This window comes from Astyanax mexicanus, chromosome 20, assembly GCF_023375975.1.
Source record: "Astyanax mexicanus isolate ESR-SI-001 chromosome 20, AstMex3_surface, whole genome shotgun sequence".
Classification (NCBI taxonomy): Eukaryota; Metazoa; Chordata; class Actinopteri; order Characiformes; family Acestrorhamphidae; genus Astyanax; species Astyanax mexicanus.
In genome coordinates, this window is record NC_064427.1 from 30,855,456 (window position 1) to 30,878,363 (window position 22,908).

Genomic DNA, 22,908 nt, shown 5'->3' on the forward strand with positions numbered 1-22,908 from the left:
CATGAATTCCAAGCAAATCCCAACTAGATCCATAACCAGATATCCAACCCTGCAGATGCATTCTTGGATTCCTAGTCACATGTTGCATTACAGGGATCTAACGTGTTGTTGAATTGGTATCACTGGTGGCATCGTATCACTGGGATCCTACCAAACCAGGTCATTGCTGTCCTTGGATTTCCAATTTCACAAATGGCATCTACCCAACTAAATTTCCAACCAGCTCCTCAACCCAACCAATGATGTCCTTGGATTCCAGATTTCACAAATGGCATCTACCCAACTAGATTTCCGACTAGATCCCCAACCCATCCAATGCTGTCTTTGGATTTCAAATTTCACAAACGGCATCTACGCAAATAGATTTTCAACTAGATCCCCAACCCAACCATTGCATTCCTTGGATTCCCAATTTCACAAATGGCATCTACCCAACTAGATTTCCCACTAGATCCCCAACCCAACCAATGCTGTCCTTGACTCGACACTGAAAACTAACTGATGTGCTCTTAGGTTCTCATCCACAGATGACATTACAGGGAATTCTACTTAATCAGAGCCACAACCAGATCCCCAGTATAACCAGTGCTCTCTCTTTCCCAGCACTGGTGGCACCATTTGATGGGACAGGGGGAGTCCTACGCAGAGGGTGTGAATTGGAAATGACTCTTTTTCTAACTGGGGAGAAAATTGAAATGCAAATTTATGAGTGTGCAGCAGTCGGACAGAAGCGGCGCTGACCTGTGTCCTCCAACTCCCACTGATCTGATCACACGGGGGTTTGTTGCCGTGATGCTTCTGATTGGCCACTTACTGGAGGACAATGGCTAACCATTATACCATCGTCTGAGCTGCCACTGAAGCATCTGGCTTGCTCTCTCTTCCTCTCTCTCTCTGTCTCTTTCTTATTCTGTCTTTTAGTTGCTTTCTCTTCTGTTGTACGACTACTAAACATTGTATTGTAGCTCCAGGACTGCTTTTTTTTATGTGAATAGGTCACCAATTACACTTGTTTTCTTGCTTTAATGCAGTTTAATGTGCGTGTGGTGTCAGGCATCCTAACCGCTGCTTCGTTTCTGCCCGTCCGTCTTTGTTTATCAGTGGTGAATATGAAATATGGCGTCATACTGAATGTGCTTATTTGTGAATAATTGTGGGAGCACACCTCGTTCAGCCTGAAAATAAGAAAGCCAGAGGAGAGAGAGAAAGCAAGAGAGACCGCGAGACAGAGAGACAGAGAGAGAGAGAGGAAGGGAGGGAGGTGGATAGTAGCAAAGTGAGGGAGAAAAAGAGTGGGAGGCACGAGTGTGTATAGAGAGTGAGAGAGAAAGAGAGAGAGAAAGAGATGGAGGGAGGGAGCAAGCGAGAGACACTTGCTGGCAGGCCATGCTTCACGCAGAGCCTACATGAATAATGCATGCTGCCTACCTAGACTAACATAGATACATTTCTCTCTTTTTCTCCCTTTTCCCTCCTTCCGTTTTTAAACCTGCTGTTTCTGTGCAAAGAGTTTAATCCGCACTGGAAATGACCCACACAGAGCAGCGCTCTTTAACATCAGGCTCATTAAGTCAAGCTCAAACTCCTAAACGAACCGTCAGCATGGGGGAAAACGACTCTTCTCTGGGTCCGTCTCCGATTCACTCGCCTCCATTCCCAAGCAACAGCAGCATCTGCTTCAGATCAGCCTCCATCAATGTTACACAACTATTTACAACTACTGGTTGTTATGGTTGGGTTAGGTGTGGGATCCAAGTGCAGAGCAGATATGAATATATAATGGATATATATATATATATATATATATATATATATATATATACTTATAAGGATATAGTTCTATTTTGTATTATTTAGTTTTAGTTATGGATTGGGATAATAATTTTAAATGTGTTGTGCTTAAGTGAATGTTTCTCCAAGGAGACTGGAGAATGGGTGGGAAAAAATCCCCCACAAGAGGTGTGGAAAAAAAGGCGGGAAACAGAACAAAGGAAATGCCACAAAATGGCTTGTACCAACAAAAGACAGCTTTAAACTTCAAATAAACCAAACTAAAACACAACCAAACTTAAAACTGGCTGAGCACCGCTCAGTCCTCTCTTTATGCTCTCTTTCAAGATATTTTATTTTCTTTTATTTTCTTTTATTTCTGTGTAGCTTTCTTTTCAGATCTCTTTCCTTCTTTCGAGACCACCTTTATCTTTTCTTTTCTTTTCATTTTCTTTTTGTGATGCTTGCTTTTCAGATCACTTTCCTTTTTTGAGATCACCTTTTATTTTATTCTCTTTTCTTTTCTTTTCTTTTCTTTTCTTTTCTTATACCCCCTAGTACCGGTCACCCCTCAGTGAATGTGCAACTGTGAGGTCTGGTTTGACTGAGGTTTAAATAGGATAGTGCACATGTGCAGCTGGTTGACACTAATCACCGCCGGGGATTCTGGGAGTTGGAGATTTGGGATCCCACTCTACCATTTCCTCCCCTATGTCTACCAGTCCCCCTGCTGGCAGTCCGCGGTGCAGCACTGCCCATCACATTGGTCCAGGTATTAAACCTGCTAGATATTTCTCGGTGGCTTGCAAGGCATCAAAAATCAATTAGGAACCTTAAATTGTGTAGCGTGAACCTGGTTAACAAGCTAGTTTTTTTTTTTAAGGAACCTTCATGATAGAGAGGAGAGATGCTAGAATTGCTAGAAAGCTAGAATTGGCTAGTATTACCTTTAGCAAGCTGAAGAGATTTTAGTCCCCATCTCACTCCAGTTTTGCAGTCAGCTAATGCCATGTACACACTACATGATTTTCACAATCGCTAGATTGTCTCAGGACTAAATAACGAAATAACTATTATACAATAAACATTATCAAAGGAAACAGAATTCCAATTTATTTAAGGTACACCCAGCGAACTCACTTCGTATACTGATATCGATCAAGAAGGATATATGTACTTTAATTTATTGACATTTATTATAACATATGGATCAGAAATAACTGCACCTTTGACTTTCACCTTACCCGTATCTCTTGCTTTCATTGGCTGTAATAACTTCCACGCCATCTGATTTAGAGTCGCCAACTGGTCCATAGATAAAAATCAATTACCACCCTTAAATTGTGTAGTATAAACCTGGTTAGTGAGTTTTTTTTAAAGGAAACATATTATGGAGAGAAGAGATTGCTAGAATTGCTAGAAAGCTAGAATTGGCTAGTGTTAGCTTTAGCAAGCTGGAGAGATATAAGTCCCCACTTCACTCCAGTTTGGTAGTCAGCTAATGCCATTTACACACTTTTAATGACTTTCACAATCGTTTGGTTGTTGAAACCTTTGGATGAGAAATAACTCCACCCTCGCCTTTTATCTCACCCGTATCTTGTGCTTTTATTGGCTGTAATAACTTCCACACTATCAGATTTCAGAGTCACCAACTGGTCCAAGTATTAATCCTGCTAGGTATTTGTCAGGGGCTTGCAAGGCATCAAAAAAACCTAGCACCCTAGACAAGAAGAGAAGAGAGCTTGCAAACCCTAGCATTGGCTAATTTTAGCATTTAACCTAGACTGAATCCCAATTTGCTTGCTTAAGCTTAAGGTTCAGGTTTGTGATCAGTAACAACCGCAATCTCTGTTACTAATAGCATCTGCAGGTGAAGTGCTGCTCTTTAGTATCAACAACCCCATATCATCCTATCACCAACACTGTCATTCTTTACCATTTGACCAGCTCAATGTCAAGTTTAGAAGCATACATAAAACGAGTCAAGACAAGACATGCTACACAACAATCAGGGACCCTGTTTACATTTGGTTACTTCATGCGTCTTGAGAACCAGGATTATATCATGAAAATGTCTCAAATGTAAACACACCCAAGACGTCTTTAAAGCAGATACAACAATTAAACCACTTTAAGACTTTGGGAAACACGTTTTAGCAGTGCAAATGCATCCAGCTACAGTATCTCCAAGATGAATTCCAGGTACTAGTCGTATGAAGTGGCCAAGGGTAAACAGGGTTTAGCGGGTTTGAAATTGGCCTATTTTAGAGATCTGTTTTGGTTATACCATACTTTTGTGAGGTTTTTGGGGTTCATGGTATGTCAGTTCCATGTTTTTCAGTTATGCCAAAGAAAAAATCAGTCTGAAATGCTAAAGAACCCATTATAAAATGCATTTGAAGATTAAATTGAATTATTAAATTAAGTAGAGGTAAGAAAATGGTTGTGTAAATCTAATTTTGAATGGTTTTGGTCCATCAAAAACTAAAAGCACCAGAAGCTTTCCTCGTGAGGGACAAAAATAGCAAAAACGAATGCCCTAAAATGAAAATGGAGAAGTTCTTTAAAGTTCTTTAAAGTTGTTCTTTCTTTCTATCAAATCAGAAAAGTGCTGTAGCATGACTCTAAACATGACAGATGGACACCGGAGCATAGTGCAGTCAGTCGAGGCTTTTACAGCACAGGCAAGATGCCCTAACCCAGTCGGCTTCGACGGCACTCAGTTGCACTGTGAAATTGCTTCGGAGCCAGATGTCACTGAAGACAAGCTTTTCATAAAGCCGTATTCATACTTGCTGAAAACAAGTGTCACAGGCCAAATTCACCCATTTGAAGTGAAATCGACACTTTTTAAAGGTGGGCGGTGTTTTTTTTTTAACCTCAAAAAATTATATAGTTTCTGTTAGTCTCAGATGAGAAGAAGTAAAAAAAAAGCAGAGGAAGTACAAGTGCAAAATCGGTTTACTGGACATGAAGTGCCTAGAGATTGAGGTGGATGTGGCAACAAGAAAATGCTTAAAATTAAGAATTTATCATTAAGAATTTCTGAACCTGGAAATGGAAGTGGGAAAAGTGTAGCCCAGGTTTGTCCAAATCTGGTCGTTGGGGATCTTAGACAAGAACTGATCTAATGTACCTACTATACCTAGTACACTACTATGTGGTGGTTTCTCAGACAGGGATTTAGACTAGTCTTGGATTACACTGAGATTTGAATAGAGATTTTCTGACTCAAAATGTGCAAATCTTTCTGGAAACTACTTACATTTAACCATCAACTATCAAACATGTTTATACAGATGCTTAAACAGCAAATGCACTTTTGTTGTGTTGGATGTTGGTGGACTATTCCTACTCCAGCAATGGAACAAAGAGCTGTTTAAAAACCCCAGCAGCACTGCTGCATTAGATTCATTTGTACCAGCACAACAAAGATGTCGTCATAATGTAGTGCTCGATGATTACTATAGTATGACAGTGGCATAAACTCAAAATTAGGTTTGCGAACCGGAACGGTGCCATTACCATATTGGTGGAAAAGCACTATGTCTGTCTTTCTTTCTTTCTTTCTGGTCTCCTTGTGTCCTCTATCCATCATCCCTATGTGATTTTTTTTGTCTTCCTCCTTCCTCCGTCTGACTGCTTGTTAGGCTGCGGCGGCTGTAGCCGAGTTGTTAACCCGAGGTACGGTGCGCGGCGCATCAGTGCCACCCTGTAAATACACATGGATTATTCATCTATCACTTATTCTCCAGGGTCTCCTTTATATATGCACACGTTTTCATTATCTCCCCTCTCCGCATTCCGCCCCGGCACAAGGTCATTTATTATTGGGATGTCCAAGCCCGGGGTGCCGGCGAGGACGTCGCTTTGTGAATAATTTCTGACTGTGCTAAAGCTTTACTCACTTCTCTCTTTAAGACCCGACGCGCCGCTGTGTCCTGGGGACCGGCCCTGATGGATTGTTTTTATCATTATTTAGTCGCTTACTGGACACTCGGAGCCGGCTGCTCGATGCGCTCGCTTTTCCGGCTGAGCCTTTTTTTTTCCCCCTTCCCTTCTTATTTTTATTTTCTTCCCCTTGTGCTGCTCGGCACTACTGTATATCAGGCCAACTGCCTCGCTCAAGGGCACTTAGGAGTCAGTCAGTTCCCCACACACAACCACTACACTGTTTCAGGGCACTGCGCTGTCAGAAACAAGCTCTAACTAAAATAGATACACACTTAGCATGGCTCCAATTATCAAGCCAACAGCCAACCTAGGAGGGGTTTCCTGTTACTAGGAAAAAAAACGATTTATATGGCAGTATATTGTCAGACTTAATATTGGATGGAGGTGCTTCAGTTTCTCTAGTTTCTGGAATCGAGTCAAATCAACCATTAAGGTTTCCTCTAGGCTTGGTCAGTGAAATGGAATGGTGAATAATTATGGAAATATGGAATATGGAAGAGTGGAAGAGTATTCCCTGTGAAAATTAAAAAGGTTCTGGACTATTCTGCTGCTTAATGATCTTAGCCCACGTCTGCCTTGTATCTTCTTTTCTTGGACTCTTTTGGCTCTGTTTTGTTTCTCTCTTGTCTCTGCCCAAGCCCCGCCTTGTCATTAGTCATTCATGTTCCCCACCTGTCTCTCATTGGTAACCCAGCCCCCTCGTTATCTTCTCCAGATGGTACCGTATCTTTGTTTTGTTTGTTGATTTGTTGGACTTCTGTTTTTGTTAGTCTTTTGTTAGCATTTCAAGCTAGTCCTTTGTTTTGTTTGTTTTATTGTTTTAGTATTTGCCTCTTTTTGTTTATGGCTTTTTTCCATGGCTTTACTTAAAACCAGTTTGATAGGACTCCTTCATTAGGACTCATCATATCACTAGCGATGCTCCAACACCAGGAGGGTGAAGACTAGCACATGCCTCCACTGATACATGCATACATGCAAGTCATCCACCGCCTATTTTGAACTGCTTATGATGTAGCATTGCCGAGCTCACAGCTCACAGCGCCTTGTGCTGAGCGACATCACCCTTTGGAGTGATGAGGGGAAAGAGCGCCATCTAACCACCCAGAGAGAGAGAGAAAGGTCAATTGTGCTCTCTCAGGGATCCAGCAGCTGACGGCAAGCTGCACAAACAGGATTCAAACCAGTGGTCTCCTGATAATAGACCGCTAAATCACTCGGAGCCCCCCAAGACAATACCCAGGTTCACTAACATTCTACTCATGTGCTCTTGGGTAAAATCCCTTAACCTTTCTGCTCCAGAGATATAGAAATACCATGACTGATCCCTATTTTCTAAGCTGGGATAAGCAAAGAAACAAAAAAATACAATAATTGTGTATTCATTTATTAGATTATTATATTATACATGCATTCAATGATACTGGATCCATTATTTCTGCAGTTATCATATTTTTGACGAGGTCATTTAGCTAAACAGCAAACTTTGATACATTCTTAGATTGGATTAAGGCCTAGAAATCTAAAGAAAGTTTAGCAATCAGACTTTTTTAGCACATGTAGATCTGCTTAATCTGAATTATTTAGTTTTTCTTTATCTGCATGAAAAAAGTAAAAGTATAAAAAGAAGCAATGTTTCTGTCATCAAATGCTGTTTGTATTCCTTGGTTTATTTGTTCAACAACTGTTATATACTACACCAGTGACGACTTTCTTCTTCATTACATTCTAATGGGTGTACTGGCCATGGCCAATATTTGAGCACTGGCTCTGATTGGGATTCCATCTAAAAAAAATGGATGAGTTTAGATAAAAGGTGCTATCTTCTAAAATATGTGTCAGATAAAGATATAAATACCTGAAAATAAAAGCTAAAATGTTGATCTTTTGTCTTATATTCTAATTTTAATGCCGAACTAAATTGTTTTCAGACTACAGCGGCAGAAATGAAGGTGGTTTAAAGCACTTAGTAGTTAGTATTGCAATTAGGAGAAATAGCTAAAAATGCCAATAAATTGGACATTCCTGGAGCAGCTAAACATGAACACACCATTGACACAATGCATAATATAGAAAGTTTAGACTTGGCTTCATTCATTCATCCAGTACTGAACTGTGGAGTTGTTTTCTCTGGATTGAAGGAACTCCATCAAGTCCTATTGGGTTTTGGAGTTTGGGAGTTGGGTAAGATGACGATCGAAGTTGGTGTTCATTCAAAATCTTAATTTTTCTGAATGTCGTGTCACTGAATGCACTCAAGTCCTTGTTTGAAGCAATGCTCCAAAACATGGACAGTAGAGGCAGCTACTCAGTTAACCCTGGATTTGGTCCCAGTACCTTCCCAATATGCTCTTTCTCCCTGATGCTTCTTGTTTTCTTCAGAGTTCACCGTATTAAAAATGGATACGACAGCATCGTATCACAGCTTCCCTGCTCATGGTATGGAGCCCTTGGTGATCCACTGAGCTGCTCCTACACTGTGGTGCTATTGCTTAATGCTTAAAGCTGAACTTTGGAGCTCAGGTCTGAACGTCTGGTCTGGGAGAGTCTGGTGTAGATTCTTAAAGCAGAACGCTGAACTCCATGAACCAAACAAAAGCTTTAGGACCTCCATCTTTCTGCTTGTTGTTGCGTTGAGTTCAGAAGTTCACAAAACTGAAGGTTTCATGTAGACAGTAAACTCTAGTCAGTTATGTCTACTCAAATCATTTGAGGTCCTTTGTTGCCTCAAAGTTTTTAAAACTCTGTTTTTTTGTGATTTATAATACTGTATGGAGTCGAACAAACGTTCATTTTTAACAGACAAACCACAAGTAGCCGACACTTAAAAATTGCGGTGAACCTGAAACGTAACTTTTTAAGCTAAAGCAATTATTGCACAATAGGTCTAGCGGTAACACTTTCTATGAATGTCATCTCTATAAGACTCTATAAACATACTCATAACACATTATAATGCATTGATAAGGCATTATAAACATGGCTATACATATTTATAAAAATGCATAATTCATCATAGCCATGTTTATTATGCATCATGAACTGTGATGCATTTAATGCATTAATAGCTGTGTTTATAACATGTTATACATCAATACCAAGAAACTCAGTCCCTGCTTGAAGACTGTATCATGACTAAAAAAGCTTCCAACTTATAAACACACCCTAAATAATCCTATACATATCTTTTCAACCACTGATAAATTATTCTTGCCTTGAACATAATAATAATTATAGTCAATTATAACGTATTATAACAGGTCTTTGTACGCACTAAGTAAAGTGCCAGACTTTCATTGTGGGACTACATTATTAACGAGATATATATACACTATTTTAACACATGTATTATAAGCACAGCTTATAATGTATTATGATCACAGGTCATAATGCTTAATAAACATGGCTATAATGGATTATGCTTTTTTATAAATATTTATAGCCATGTTTATAATGCCTTATGATTGCATTATAATATGTTATGAATGTAGTTATAGCATCTAATAGAGATGACCTTCATAGAAAGTGTTACCGGTCTATCTTATGTGTTTAAGTTTATTGCAATGATTACATTAAAGGACCATTAAGGAATATATTTTCAGTAGTAAATGATAAAATGATCTGGACGTATCAACAGATATTAATTAAACACGCTAAGTTTTCAGCAGCGCTTCAGCCAGTACATTCCTACAGTCCATCACGTTATGTGTGTTTATTTTTGACCTCTGTCTCCACCTGTGGTGCTGCAGCATGGAAGCTAACAAGCTAACAAGGCTGGTTGAGCTGAAACCTTAGCTGCTAAAGGAAGTAGTGAGCAGTGAGTGCACGTCATAACTGAGATCTAGATCATGTTTCAACAAGATAAAACAGTAGGCTGCTGAAATATAGATGTATATGTTATCTGTTAAATTAAGCAGTTTATTACTAGAACCTGTAAAATAGTAACTCCAACTCCAGGATGGGTTTTTTTTGGGAGCAGTGGGATAACTGCAGCTTTTATTTCTTACTGAATGCTCCTTTAAGTTGTTTTCACTGAACATATGTTTATTGTACTTATTTTTGTAGCCAAAAATTCTAAACTAATTCTAAATTCTGAGTAAAAAATGAAAGAAAAAAATGAATTAACATAGACTCTTAACTAGATGCATGATTAATTCGCAGGAATGAGCTATTTTAGCTATTTTAGCTAAATTATTGAACAATATAGAGAGCACAGCCAACACAGAGTTACTGCAGCTGAGAAAAAATGACAGCACAACAACACAGAGGAAAGGCAGTTAATCACATCATCGCTGTCCAATGAAAAACACTTATCTCCAAAACAGCAACTTTACAGGAGAGAGAAAAAACCTTGTAAACTTTCAAAGGAACTTAATGTAAAAAGAGTTTATTTTAGGTCATTTTGAAGAGTTTCTATTGGTCCGTTCATCAAGACATTTTGGCACAGTGTATAGGACAGTTTGTCTGTTCAAATTATGTAGTAAACTGAAAATGGAGATAAGTGTTTTTCATAGGACAGCGACGATATGATCTATAAGTAGCCTTGGGGGGAATCAATACACACTGATGGTAAGAGACTCAAGGTCAGAACTCAAACTCAAACTCAGTTATTATAAGTTGGTTCATCTCAAAGATCTCTGTTTTAATGTGTATGTACCCACAAATATTCTTAATATACTCAAAATAGTTGAGTAATGTTTAGAAATATTCCATTTAAAGCAAAAAAGATATCAGAATTATGGGTTTACAGGGTAGACATCACTTCTTTTTTTTTAAGTTGTACTAATAGTAGCATCCTCATCTCATCTCATCCTACTCCATCTGTCCTACTCAGTTCAGTCATTTCCCCCTGATGTACAAGAGTGACCATATGGTCACTGATCAGTGACCATAAAAAAAATATAAAAAAAAAAACCCACACATCCTGCTGTCCTCTCCTCAACCCGCTCTCATCTCATCAATGATGCAGAGCTCAGGGCTTCAGGCGCAGGGTCACGCAGGGAGTGGAGTAGACTTGTGAGCAGGCGCTGATCTGCAGAATTAAAGCCCTGGTGTGAAGCTAAGCCCCTTTTGTGTGCCCACCTGATCATAACCGAGTCCGCTTTGTCTCTCTGTCGTTGTCTCCAAGGGGCCCAGGGCCAATTCCCCATCGTCCAGAATGTCACGGTAACGGAGGGAGGGACGGCCAACATGACCTGCCGCGTGGATCATAATGACAACACCTCCCTCCAGTGGTCAAACCCGGCACAGCAGACCCTCTACTTCGGGGACAAGAAAGGTGAGTACATGGAGTACGGCCTGATCGCTGACTGACCATAGAGCCTTGAGCTTAGAGCTTTAGGAGTCCATGGGTTTGACATGAGAATGTTGGAGGTGGAGGTGTGACTGAGCTGTGCTGAGCTGTGCTGAGCTGTGCTAAGCTGTGCACAGTGATGACCTTGACCTGTGTTGAAGATGACCTACCAGAAGAGCCTCTGTATACTGTATATGTGGTGGTGTACAGTCAAGTAGACTTGATGATTATATGTTTGGAACTTGGAATGGTTGTTGTTGGAACAGAAAGCCCAGTGGTTGTACGCTGCGTGCATTAATCGCCTAGTGCATGCTGGGTATAGAAACAGTTCAGTGCATTTTTTTAGGCCACACCCACACCAGAGTGGAAAACAAGTCAGCTTCTGCTGTTCAAATGCGTTGCTGATTTGCAATAATCATTTAGAACAAAGATTAGCTCCATTAACCTGAAAATGATCTTTGTTCTGAGCTATACAACTGAATATATTAGATATGTGCAGTGTTGGGTACGTTACTTTGAAAAAGTAATTGGTTATAGTTACTAGTTACTTCTCCAAAAAAGTAATTAAAAAAAAATATTAACTGAGTTACTCCACTATTGTAGTAACTAGTTACCAGTAAAAGTAACTATTGCGTTATTTGCTAGTATTGACCCATGCCCTTGACTGGGCAGAGAAGAAGAAAAGAGGGGGGAGCGAACTCAGAGTATTTGGGATGGAGTTCGGGGCAGCTTCGCTGTGAAGCGTGAAGCCGAAGCCCCCCCTCTCACGAAGAGAAACATGAGGAAAAGGATAAAATTAAGGAAGGAGGAAGATGGGGAGGAGGTGGGTGCGAGGTTGTTCAACGAGCAGGTAGAGAGGAAGTGACGGTTTAAATAGGGAAGGAAGTGGGAGGAGTGAGGGCGTGGATCAACTCCCAAAACTTAGCTATAATACATAGCTCCAGCTTTTGTGTTACTCGCCCCCGTAACCCTCAACGCCGTTAATCCCATCACTGGATGTGTGTGGATGTATAATGCCTTTTTTTAAATTAATTTTAAAGCTGTTTGATCAGTGGTTGGATGGTCTTCCCTTAAATGTGAGTCTTGGTCTCCTCCTGCAGCTCTGAGGGACTTTTTCCTTGCCTCTGCGCTCGCTAGGGTTCTGTATTCTGTATTTTTTATGTATAATATTTTTCTGATTCTCTGTCCTACGATGACATTTCTGTAAAGCTGCTCTGTGACATCAGTTGTAAAAAGCCGCTATACAAATAGATTTGATTTGATTTAATTTGACTATTAATCTCTTAATCTGTTACGAATCTGCTAAACTGTGATCCGATATTTGCGAAAACTCAAGACGTACACATTGAATTTGATAACCCTCAAGAACAGTGATCTGATCTGAAGAAAAATCGATCAAAACTAAATCAGATTTATTGTCATATCAAAGGTGTACAGGTGTGTAAAAAAAAATGGGTGCGAGTTTCCACTAGTATGCAGAGAACAATATTTACACCCTAGAGTAAAATAAGTAAAATAAAATAGAAAATGTACAATTAACTTAAACATACCATCACTGATTGGTGGAAACTTCACACTAGACCTCAAGCAGCTTGGACTGTGTGTCTCTCCACTCTTCCTCCAGACTCTGCTCCCTTGACTTCCAAAGGAAATGTAAAATTTACTGATGATCAGTGATGGTTTGGAGAGACATGTCATCTGCTGGTGTTGATCCACTGTGTTTTATTATCAAGTCTAAAGTCAGTGCAGTTTTGTTTTCCCGGAAAATCTAACAGCACTTCCTGTTTTCCTCTGCTACTGACAACTTTTATGGAGATGTGGATTTCATTTTCCAGCAGGAGTTGACACACTGCCCACACTGCCAAAACTACCAATGGGTCTTATATACTGAGTGTGATTACTTGATTTATGTTTTCACTTCTGCTAAAAAAGAAAAAAAGAAGAACTGCAACAAGAGTGCAAACGAACCAGAGTCTGTTTTAACCGGATCAAATAGTGCTGGTGTAAAAACAGCCTTAGAAATTAATTGAATTTAATTTTCTTTTTTTTTTTTTGTTTAGTTTATGACTGGGACAGTAGTAGATGAGATAGTATTTTTTTTTTCTTAAGTACATAAAACTCCACATGTGGTCATTCATAGTTTTGATGCCTTTTGTGTGAATCTACAATGTAAATAGTCATGAAAATAAAATAAAAAAAACACATTGAATGAGAAGGTGTGTCCAAACTATACTAAATATATATATAGTAAATATTAGTAAAGAAAGCTGATTTTCTACATGACCATTACTCTGGTGATCTGGTGCAAATATTGGCCATTAGATCAGATGTTTGTAGATGCTTTTAAAGGTAGAATATCTATTTAAAAACGTGCAGACCCTCTAGAATCATAGATAATCATCTGATCTAAGGCCTGCAAATAAAGCAGTGGTCCACTCTGCAGTCTGTAGATGCTCTAGAGCTGTGATCTGATCTAAAATCTTTAAACGCACTAAAGGCAACAATCCAATCTGGGACTTGTAGATGCTTTAAAAGGCGGCAGCGGCGACTGGAGAAATGGGATGAGGATGCTATCCTACCTCATTTATCAAATGTAATCTGTTAGCGCTCCCCAACATAAATCATGCCACTGGCCCACTTTGCTTTGTGGCTGACACTTAGAGAGAGAAAACACAGCAAAGGAATAAATAAGAGAGAGAGAGAGAGAAAGAGAGGCAGAAATAGAGAGAGAGACATAGGCGGTATATTTGAGAGTGAACCTGGGTGTGTGTGTGTGTGTGTGTGTTGTGTGTTCATGTGTACACTGATGAGGGTGTGCTAGTTTTGTGCAGGGTGGTGTGATATTTTTATTTAGTCTTGACGTGTATGAAAATATATGTGTTAGCCTACAGATACTACATAGCACTACATAACACTGCTCACCGAGAATGTTCACTGTTCACTTTACTACACTCTGCCCAAAAAAAAAACAAACAAAAAAAAAACAATGGAGCCATTGACTGTTCCCACTTTCTCAAACAGTCTTTCAATGGTTAGTTTCTGCATTTTTCCACCATATATTTTGGTGCATCATAGATTCATCCACACCCCATCCAGCCTTGTGTTTTAGTGTATGGTTATGAGGTTAACTTTGACTAATAAATCAGGTTAAACTGCACCTGAACAGCAATTTAGCTCAAATAGCTCAAATAGAAGGAGTATATTTGCTAGTTGGGTCGGATTGAAACTGGATCACATTCTCACCACAAACAAATTGCTCCAAAACTTGTCATAAGTCTTGGTAGAATTGTTTTCTTCTAGACCCGAGTGTGATTACTGTTTTCACACCTGCTAAAACAACCCCCCCCCCCACCACCAAAAAAACCTGCAACAAGCAGAGTCTGTTTTAACCTAAATAGTGCTGACATGAAAACGACCTCAAAAATGTATTTAGTTAATTTGTTTAGTTTAGTAGTTTAGTATGACTAAACTAAACTGTTTTGTTTTATGTATTTAATATTATGTTTCTCATGTCTTCAATATTAATCTACAATGTAGAAAATAAATTACATAAGTGAATAAAGAAAAACATTTAATGGCTGGTACTGTCAAAAGTATTTTAATCTGCATTCTATACATTTGAATTAAAAATTCAATGTTCAAAATTCAAATATTTGACAGACTATGTCATACATTCTAATTTGATCATTTTTTTATTTTTTTGTTTGTTTGTGGTAAAATTTGCTGTTGAAAAAATATACATTTAAAAATAGCGTACAGTTTTTTTTTTAATTAAAAAAAGATCCATACATTCAAATCTACATCTCATACATTTTTTTTAGTCCGGGTAAACTCACACTGCTGCATATTTATTCAAATCAATTCAATATTATGGATCTGATTTTTTTAAATTTGATCATTTTTTGATCATACAAAACGCAAAAAAGTTTAAGTTAAAATTAAAATGTGTGAATTACACCATTTCAAGCTCATCAAATCAGATTTAATTCAAATCTATACAAATTTCAAATTCGATTTTTAATTCACATTTTTAGGTCGATACTGAAATAATGTTTTTATTTTATTAAGTTAATTTTATTTTAAAGTTGAGTTAAATGTATTTGATTTAAATAATTATGCTAAATTAACCAAACTGGACAGTGTAAATACAAAATATGGTAAAACAGCAAAACATAGACATCTGCATATACAGTATATACTGTATGTTCTAGACAACTGGTAGATTTTCTTTGCTTTGGCATCAGTTTGTGACAAGAAAGTGTGTGTGAGAGAGAGAGAGAGAGAGAGAGAGAGAAAGAAAGAAAAAGAGATGGGCAGTTTGGGTGATTCTCCTCTGTGGGAAGTAGCTGTAGATTTGTACAAAAGTCATTAAATTTGCTGCTGTTCCCTTTTTGGGAATAAGTCGCTAACAGGATCAGAAAAATAACTTTGTGTAACTGCTCTTATTGGGGGAGGGGGGTGGCACCTAGTACATTGCAGTGCATGCTGGGAGTTGTAGTGCAGTGTGTTGTGAAACGGGCCAATATTACGAGAAATCCCTGAATTATAAAGCCCACTGTTCAACCTTTGGTCTGAAAATCTGTTCAGGTCTACTCACAATTACGTATATCATATCACCTGACTGTCTTTATGTGCAATTACATAATTACATTATAATTACATTATATACAAATTCTATACCCAATTAAATGTCTCAGCTAATACACATTAAAGCAGTGTTAGAGCTGGTCTGTATAAAGTTAGAGAATATCTATTGTAAGTAATTCTGATTAAATACTGTACATAATTATGCATGCTTTTTTTTTGAAGATTTATATTTTGAATAAAAAACTGTTTTAATTACATTTTGATTTAGTCCTTCAAAACACTCATTACGAATCCCAAAGGCCATTAAACTTCTCATTCTTTTTTTTTATCTCTTTTGCATTTTAATTGATTGTTTTTAATTAAACATTCAAGAAGGATTCGGTGCTCGTTTGTCTTTATACAAGGACTACTGTGCGTTAGTAGTCACGGCACATCACTGCAGCACTTTACTTTTGTCTGCTAAACTAATTTAATTATAAATTATAAACTAATTATACATAATAATGATAAAAAAATACATTTACATTTTACCTACTTGATTGCGGTACGTTTTGATGTTTATAATCTGTGACTTTGCTGAGGCATTCTTCTAGCTGTGTATTTACAGTTGAGTAAGATTTGGATATTAAGTTACATATATTGGTACCTCTTTATAATAAGACTACCTTTATAAAGGGTTTATAAATGGTTTACAATTAGTTTATTAATGGTTATTACTTAGGTTGTAAATGCCTTAAAAATCATTAATAATCAGTTATAACACACACTTAGAAATGGCAACAATGACCTGTTGTTTGCCAAATAGTGAACCCACAGCCATCTATACTGTTGCCCTTTCTACGTATTTGTTATAACTGATTATTAATAATTAATAATGATTTTTAAGGCATTTACAACCTAATTAGTAACCATTAATAAACTTAATTGTAAACCATTTTTAAACCCTTCATAAAGGTAGTCTTATTTTAAAGTGGTAGCCATATATTAAATATATCCACCGAGTTATACAACTTGAAGTGCATTAATCAGTAAAATAAAACAATAAAAAAACATTTAATTTTCGTCATATTTTTATGTATACACTGATACTGATATATACTGATATACACTGACTGGCCAAAAAAAAAAGTCTCCACCTGGATGTAAGTAAGTAAATGATGTGGGGATGATGGTTGTTGCTGCAGTTGGTCTGCAGGTCTGGGTTCAGCAACACTATGTGCTGAAAGAATGAGGTCAGCTGACTACCTGAATATACTGAATATAGACCAGGTTATTCCTGGACCAATAAATGTTTTCTTCCCTAATGAACACTGACATATTCCAAGATAACAATGTCAGGATTCTTGAGGCTGGAATTGTGAAAGAGTGATTCAGGAAGCGTGAGATCATCATTTTCACACATGGATTGAGAGAGAGTTCACCACAGAGTCCAGACCTTAAGCTCATTGAGAATCTTTGGGATGTGCTGGATGGAGAAGAGCTGCTTTGTGCAGTGGTCAGACTCTACCATCATCAATGTTGCTGCAAGATCTTGGTGAAAAATTAATGCAGCAACACTGGATTTAAATAAATCTTGTGTAATTGCAGAAGCTTATCGAAACAATGCCACAGTGAATGTGTGCTGCAATCAAAGCTAAAGGCGATCCAACGAAATATTAGAGTGTGTGACATTTTTTTTTTTGCTGGCGAGAAATTGACCTGAACAGATCATCACACCGTCAGTGTAGATTTATTCCTGAGCTCAACGCTATTTTAACGGCGCAGCTGCAAGGCATGAAAATAGACTTTTGACAGGGCGTAAGATAGCAATAAGCATTATTGCTTTATTGTTACGGTTTATGGGTGGATCTTGTGTTTGAAGTCCACGTAATTTGGTTCCACATTACTTTCACACAAGCTCTGCACACAGGCTACGTCAGATTTTGTTATTATTATGCGCTAAAAAAAAAAAAAAAAAAAAACCTAATTACATGAAATCTCTTTTTTTATCAGAGTTTTAAGCTAATTTTGCAGTCCTACTGTACAACAGCTTATGTTTGAATTGGTATACTGTACACTAAATCCAATTTCTAGATCAGTGTTTAGTACCAGTCAAAAATTTTGTAAGTAAATTGAATTGTAAATGAATACTGAAGTCATCCAGACTATGAAGGAACACATAAGGAATCATGTAGTAACTTATAGTTACTAATAGTGTTAAAGAGACCACTTTCTAAGGCTGGTAACTCTGATGAACTTATTAGAACTCTTGTTCTTCCTCTCCTGGAGTGGTCCTGATGAGTGCCAGTTTCATCATACTGTTTGTAATGGTCTTTATGAAGCTCTTTTACAGATTCATTGACCTTCATTTCTTAGAATATATATATATATATATATATATATATATATATATATATATATATATATATATATATATATATATGTATATCTTTCTTTACTTGTTGAGTACTTGTTGAGTAGTTCTTGCCATAATATGGATTAAAACATTACTCAGTGAATAGAGCTATTAACTATATAACCACCAACTCTACCTCTTCACCACATTACAACTGATGCTCTCAACACACATTAACCCTTGTGTGTTGTTCATATTTTTGTTACTCGTTTACTTTGTTACTTGTATTTAATTCAGCCAAATTAAGCAATTTTACATTAAAATGCTTTACACATGCTCGCTTCACCTAAACTGCAAGCAATATAAACAGCTTACATGGTTAATATTTGCCCTTTACCTTTCTTATGTTACATTTCTTTAAAAAAGTGCTACTCTTTTTTTATTAGTTTTTTAATAAAATGTAAAAGAAAATGAATTAAACTCAAGATGTGAGTAGAAAATTTGTTTAGTTTCAAATTTACAAAAGAAGCAATGTTTATTAGCCCTTGGCCAAACATACTGTATGTAATATAAATGTGTTTGTGTGGGGGGGGGGGGGGTGTACAGTGTGTGTTTTTCGAAAATGTGTTTTGATATATGTTTTTCACAAAAAAATGAGCCAATGCCAATGAGTTTGAGTTAGATCTTTGAGTTGAGTTGTATCATTTGATGAAAAATGAAAACGGGTCCCACACACCCGAACACCACACAAGGGTTAAAAGGGCAAGAAACAAGAAATTCAAATGATTATCTTTTGTGTTGAAACATTTGACTGGCTGTGCACATTACATCTACTACAGCAGGTATATCAGATTTCTCAGTTAGTCAGTTAGTATATACTTGATTTCTCTAATCGATGCATTAATGTTAAACAGATGAGCTCATTAGTAAAATCAGATCTATTGATTTTTATGTGTCATTGAGTGATCAATGTGTTTCGGGCCTCGTTCCAATAAATCACCCTGAAGCAATCGTGTTGAGACGTGTTGGTAAACCTCCTCAGATTCCTCCTGTCATGTCATGTGACTAATCCTAATTCTAAACAGCAACATATTGAACGAGTATTCATCTGTTCAGGTGTCAATAAATCGTTATGTGTCGAGGCATCATGGTGGAGTATGCAGCCTGCGAGGCCTGCGAGTGCCTAACCTTTTGATAACCTATCTATCCTTGTTAATGTCTGCTGTCTGTGCTCAGATGAAAGCCGGGCTCTCAGTGGCAGAGCTAATGTTTTCTTTCTTTTCTTTTTCTCTTTTTCTCTGTGTGAAACGGGACACATTTGACCATCAGCTGGTTCCCTAGTGCCTGTGTCTGCTTTATCTAGACGGCGCGTTTCATTTCTGAAGGCCAGAGCGGAGCTTTTCGCGCATTGAACTCTTCACCCTCGCCTGCAGCTTTTTCTAAAGCGGCGTTTAATTCATATGTGCACCTCTGCACTCGGCATCAAGCTGCTAATACCCTGCCCTGTAATTACACTCCCCCAGAGTGAGGGGCATGACTGAACACCTCCTTGTGGGATGGAGAAGGTTTGCTTACATATGCGTATGTGTCTATACAGCATGAGGATGACCAAAAAGCCATTTATTATTGTTGTTATTAGCATTAACCTCCACTGTAATACTAATAAACTGTAGACTGTGGAGCAAAAATGACATTTATATGCAATTCCCAAAGGCTTGTTGGCTTTAGTTAATGTGGCTTTACTATCCTAAGAATTGTTGGACAACATGCAAATCTTCCTTTCGACAATGAAACTGAAACACCTGTCATTTTAGTGTTGGAGGTTTCATGGCTAAATTGCATATTAGTGTAATGTCAGCATACCACCAAGAAGGATGAACCACATCCAACAGGATTAACTGTGGACGCTGTAAGAGGATCACGGCAGAATTCAATGTGCACCTCAACTCTCCTGATTCCACCAGAATTGTCCGTCAGGACAAGAAAGTATTTTGGTCTAAAACCAGGTGTTTCAGTTTCATTCTCCAACCCCTGTACGTATACAGCTCTGTAAGAAAATAAGAGTCCATTTAAAAAAGATTCCATTGAAAGGCCATTAAAAAATGATACATAAATTTTACTTTGCAACTTTCTGCATTTGCTTTTTTATAAGTAAATTTAATTTGATGTAAATTTAAGTAACTTAAACTCGGTTTAAGACTTAAATGTTACATAGAGTAAATAAGTGAACTGAACTTCAGTCAATCCTTTCTTTTAGTAACCTTTACTTAATTTCTGCATACAATATTACCTAATTACAATTACTTCATTTATACAATATAATTATATATTATTTTGGTTAAAACACACATTCAAATATTTACATAATCTCTAAGATTTATTTTGTAAACAGACCAAGTTTCACTGTCTCAACACATGGATGGCATGTAATCATTTTTTTTTCATTATACTAAAAATAATGTATTATATGTCATCTATGTGTTGAGACAGTGTAATATGTGTGTTTTAACTAAAAATAATAAAATTTCAGGAATTATAATATATTATGTATCACAAATTATTTGAGTAATATTATATAAATGAAGTAATTGTAATTAGCGAATATTGTATGCAGAAATTAAGTAAAGTTTACTAAAAGAAAGGATTGATTCAGCAAAAATAAATGAAGTAAAGTTTATTAAAAGAAAGGATTGACTGAAGTTCAGTTCACTTATTTACTCTATGTAACATTTAAGTCTTGAAACCGAGTTGAAGTTGCTTAAATTTACATGAAATTAAATTTACTTAAAAAAAGCAAATTCAGAAAGTTGCAAAAGTTTTTTAAGTCAATTTTACGCATCATTTTTTTCAGTGCAGGGTCTTATTAATGTAAAGTGTCTGTTTTAAAGACCAAAGATGACCCTACCTCTTCTGTGCCAATGTTATATCCCCTTCTCTTCAGAATGGTTGTAAGGTAGATGCAGGCATGTTTGCGTCAGTAGGCTTATTATGCTGTGTTGATTGCAGTAAGTGTGACTGCTATTTTGGAGTGTTTGGAACGATTGCACTTAGCGGAGATTTCCTCACATCCAAAGTGCTCTGCACCTGGTTAACGAGTTAATGAAGAAGCATTGCAACACGTTGACGTCAGAACTTACGTCAGAAGTTAAGATCATGTGACTGATTTCGAGTTCCAGCAGCCCACTGATGCCAGGAAACAACAAAAGAAATGTTGGGCATGGGCATGAAGGTGTAGAGGTTCCATATATATGTATGAGATCCTGCTGCACGTTTGCCCACATATGTTGCAGCTGGGCCTGTAGATCTTTACAAGTCGGCTACCAAAGTTGGCATGTCATAAATGATTAAAATGGCTAAATCTAGTAACTGTGCAGGCTAGAAAGAAGTCTTGCAATTTGGTGACGCCCTTCTTGGGAAACTCTTGCTTTGTGTGGGTGAGCATTATCCTTCTCAAAACGCCGGTTGGATGCTGTTAGTGCTTCGTATCACTACTAGGAGTGACTGACAGTCATCTACATCACACTGTATGTGATGGCTGCCTAGATTGGGGCAATATATACTTTTGATCCACAGCCTTCATCCTCAAATATCTCAATCAGAACCTGGGTTTATTGCTGTAGAATGTATTTTTCCAGTCCAGGTTTCTCAATCATGACACCACTGTAGAAAAAAAGGCAGTGGTGGCTGGATGACAGACTAGTCTTGATGATGGGCAATTCACTGAAATGGCCATATATCTTCTCTCAGTCCAATGATGCAGATGCACCCCTCTCAAAGTCTGTCAAGTGGAAAAAATGGCTTTGTGTGCATTGCAGAAGCATGTCTAAGGCATATCTAGCAATCAAGGATCTCTCACCAAGAGGTACACTACCCAGAGCCTTTTTTAAAGGGCAGCATTCCAGATCTAACCTTGATTTCAATTGGAATAAATTAATGGGGTTATATTTTGGGTAACACTTTACTTGGATGGTCCATTTGGTGGCCTCTTTGATGCTCAACTGACACTCAAGTAACATTCAACTACATGCCTATTAAATGCAAATGAACTAAAAGGTGAAAGTAAACGATTATCTATTAAATATAACCCTACATTCAACTCTAACCCAAATGCTTATCTTAATATTTTAGGATTGGGTTTAGGGTTAGATTTTAAGTTTAGGTTAAGGTTAGGGTTAGGTGTAGGGTTAGATTTTAGGGTTGATTAAGGGTTAAGGTTAGGGTTAGGTGTAGGGTTTGATTTTATGGTTGATTAAGGGTTAAGGTTAGGGTTAGGTGTAGGGTTAGATTTTAGGGTTGATTAAGGGTTAAGGTTAGGGTAAGGGTTTGATTTTATGGTTGATTAAGGGTTAAGGTTAGGGTTAGGTGTAGGATTTGATTTTATGGTTGATTAAGGGTTAAGGTTAGGGTAAGGGTTAGATTTTAGGGTTGATTAAGGGTTAAGGTTAGGGTTAAGTGTAGGGTTTGATTTTAGGGTTGATTAAGGGTTAATGTTAGGGTTAGGTGTAGGGTTTGATTTTAGGCTTGATTAAGGGTTAAGGTTAGGGTTAGGTGTAGGGTTTGATTTTATGGTTGATTAAGGGTTAAGGTTAGGGTTAAGTGTAGGGTTTGATTTTATGTTTGATTAAGGGTTAAGGTTAGGGTTAGGTGTAGGGTTAGATTTTAGGGTTGATTAAGGGTTAAGGTTAGGGTAGGTGTAGGGTTAGATTTTAGGGTTGATTAAGGGTTAAGGTTAGGGTTAGGTGTAGGATTTGATTTTATGGTTGATTAAGGGTTAAGGTTAGGGTTAGGTGTAGGGTTAGATTTTAGGGTTGATTAAGGGTTAAGGTTAGGGTTAAGTGTAGGGTTTGATTTTATGGTTGATTAAGGGTTAAGGTTAGGGTTAAGTGTAGGGTTTGATTTTATGGTTGATTAAGGGTTAAGGTTAGGGTTAGGTGTAGGGTTAGGTTCTATTTCGAATCATTTACAT

General features: G+C 37.6%; 1 protein-coding gene across 5 annotated transcripts in view; it reads left to right on the plus strand.

The window, feature by feature from the left end:
- Positions 1–22,908, plus strand: part of cadm2a (cell adhesion molecule 2a) — a 592,466-nt gene that overhangs the window by 440,226 nt on the left and 129,332 nt on the right. For all 5 annotated transcript variants that reach the window (XM_007252477.3, XM_007252480.3, XM_007252478.3 and 2 more), the window contains one exon: positions 10,856–11,005. In XM_007252477.3, coding sequence (XP_007252539.2) covers positions 10,856–11,005 — 150 coding nt within the window. The remainder of the gene's footprint in view (positions 1–10,855; positions 11,006–22,908) is intronic.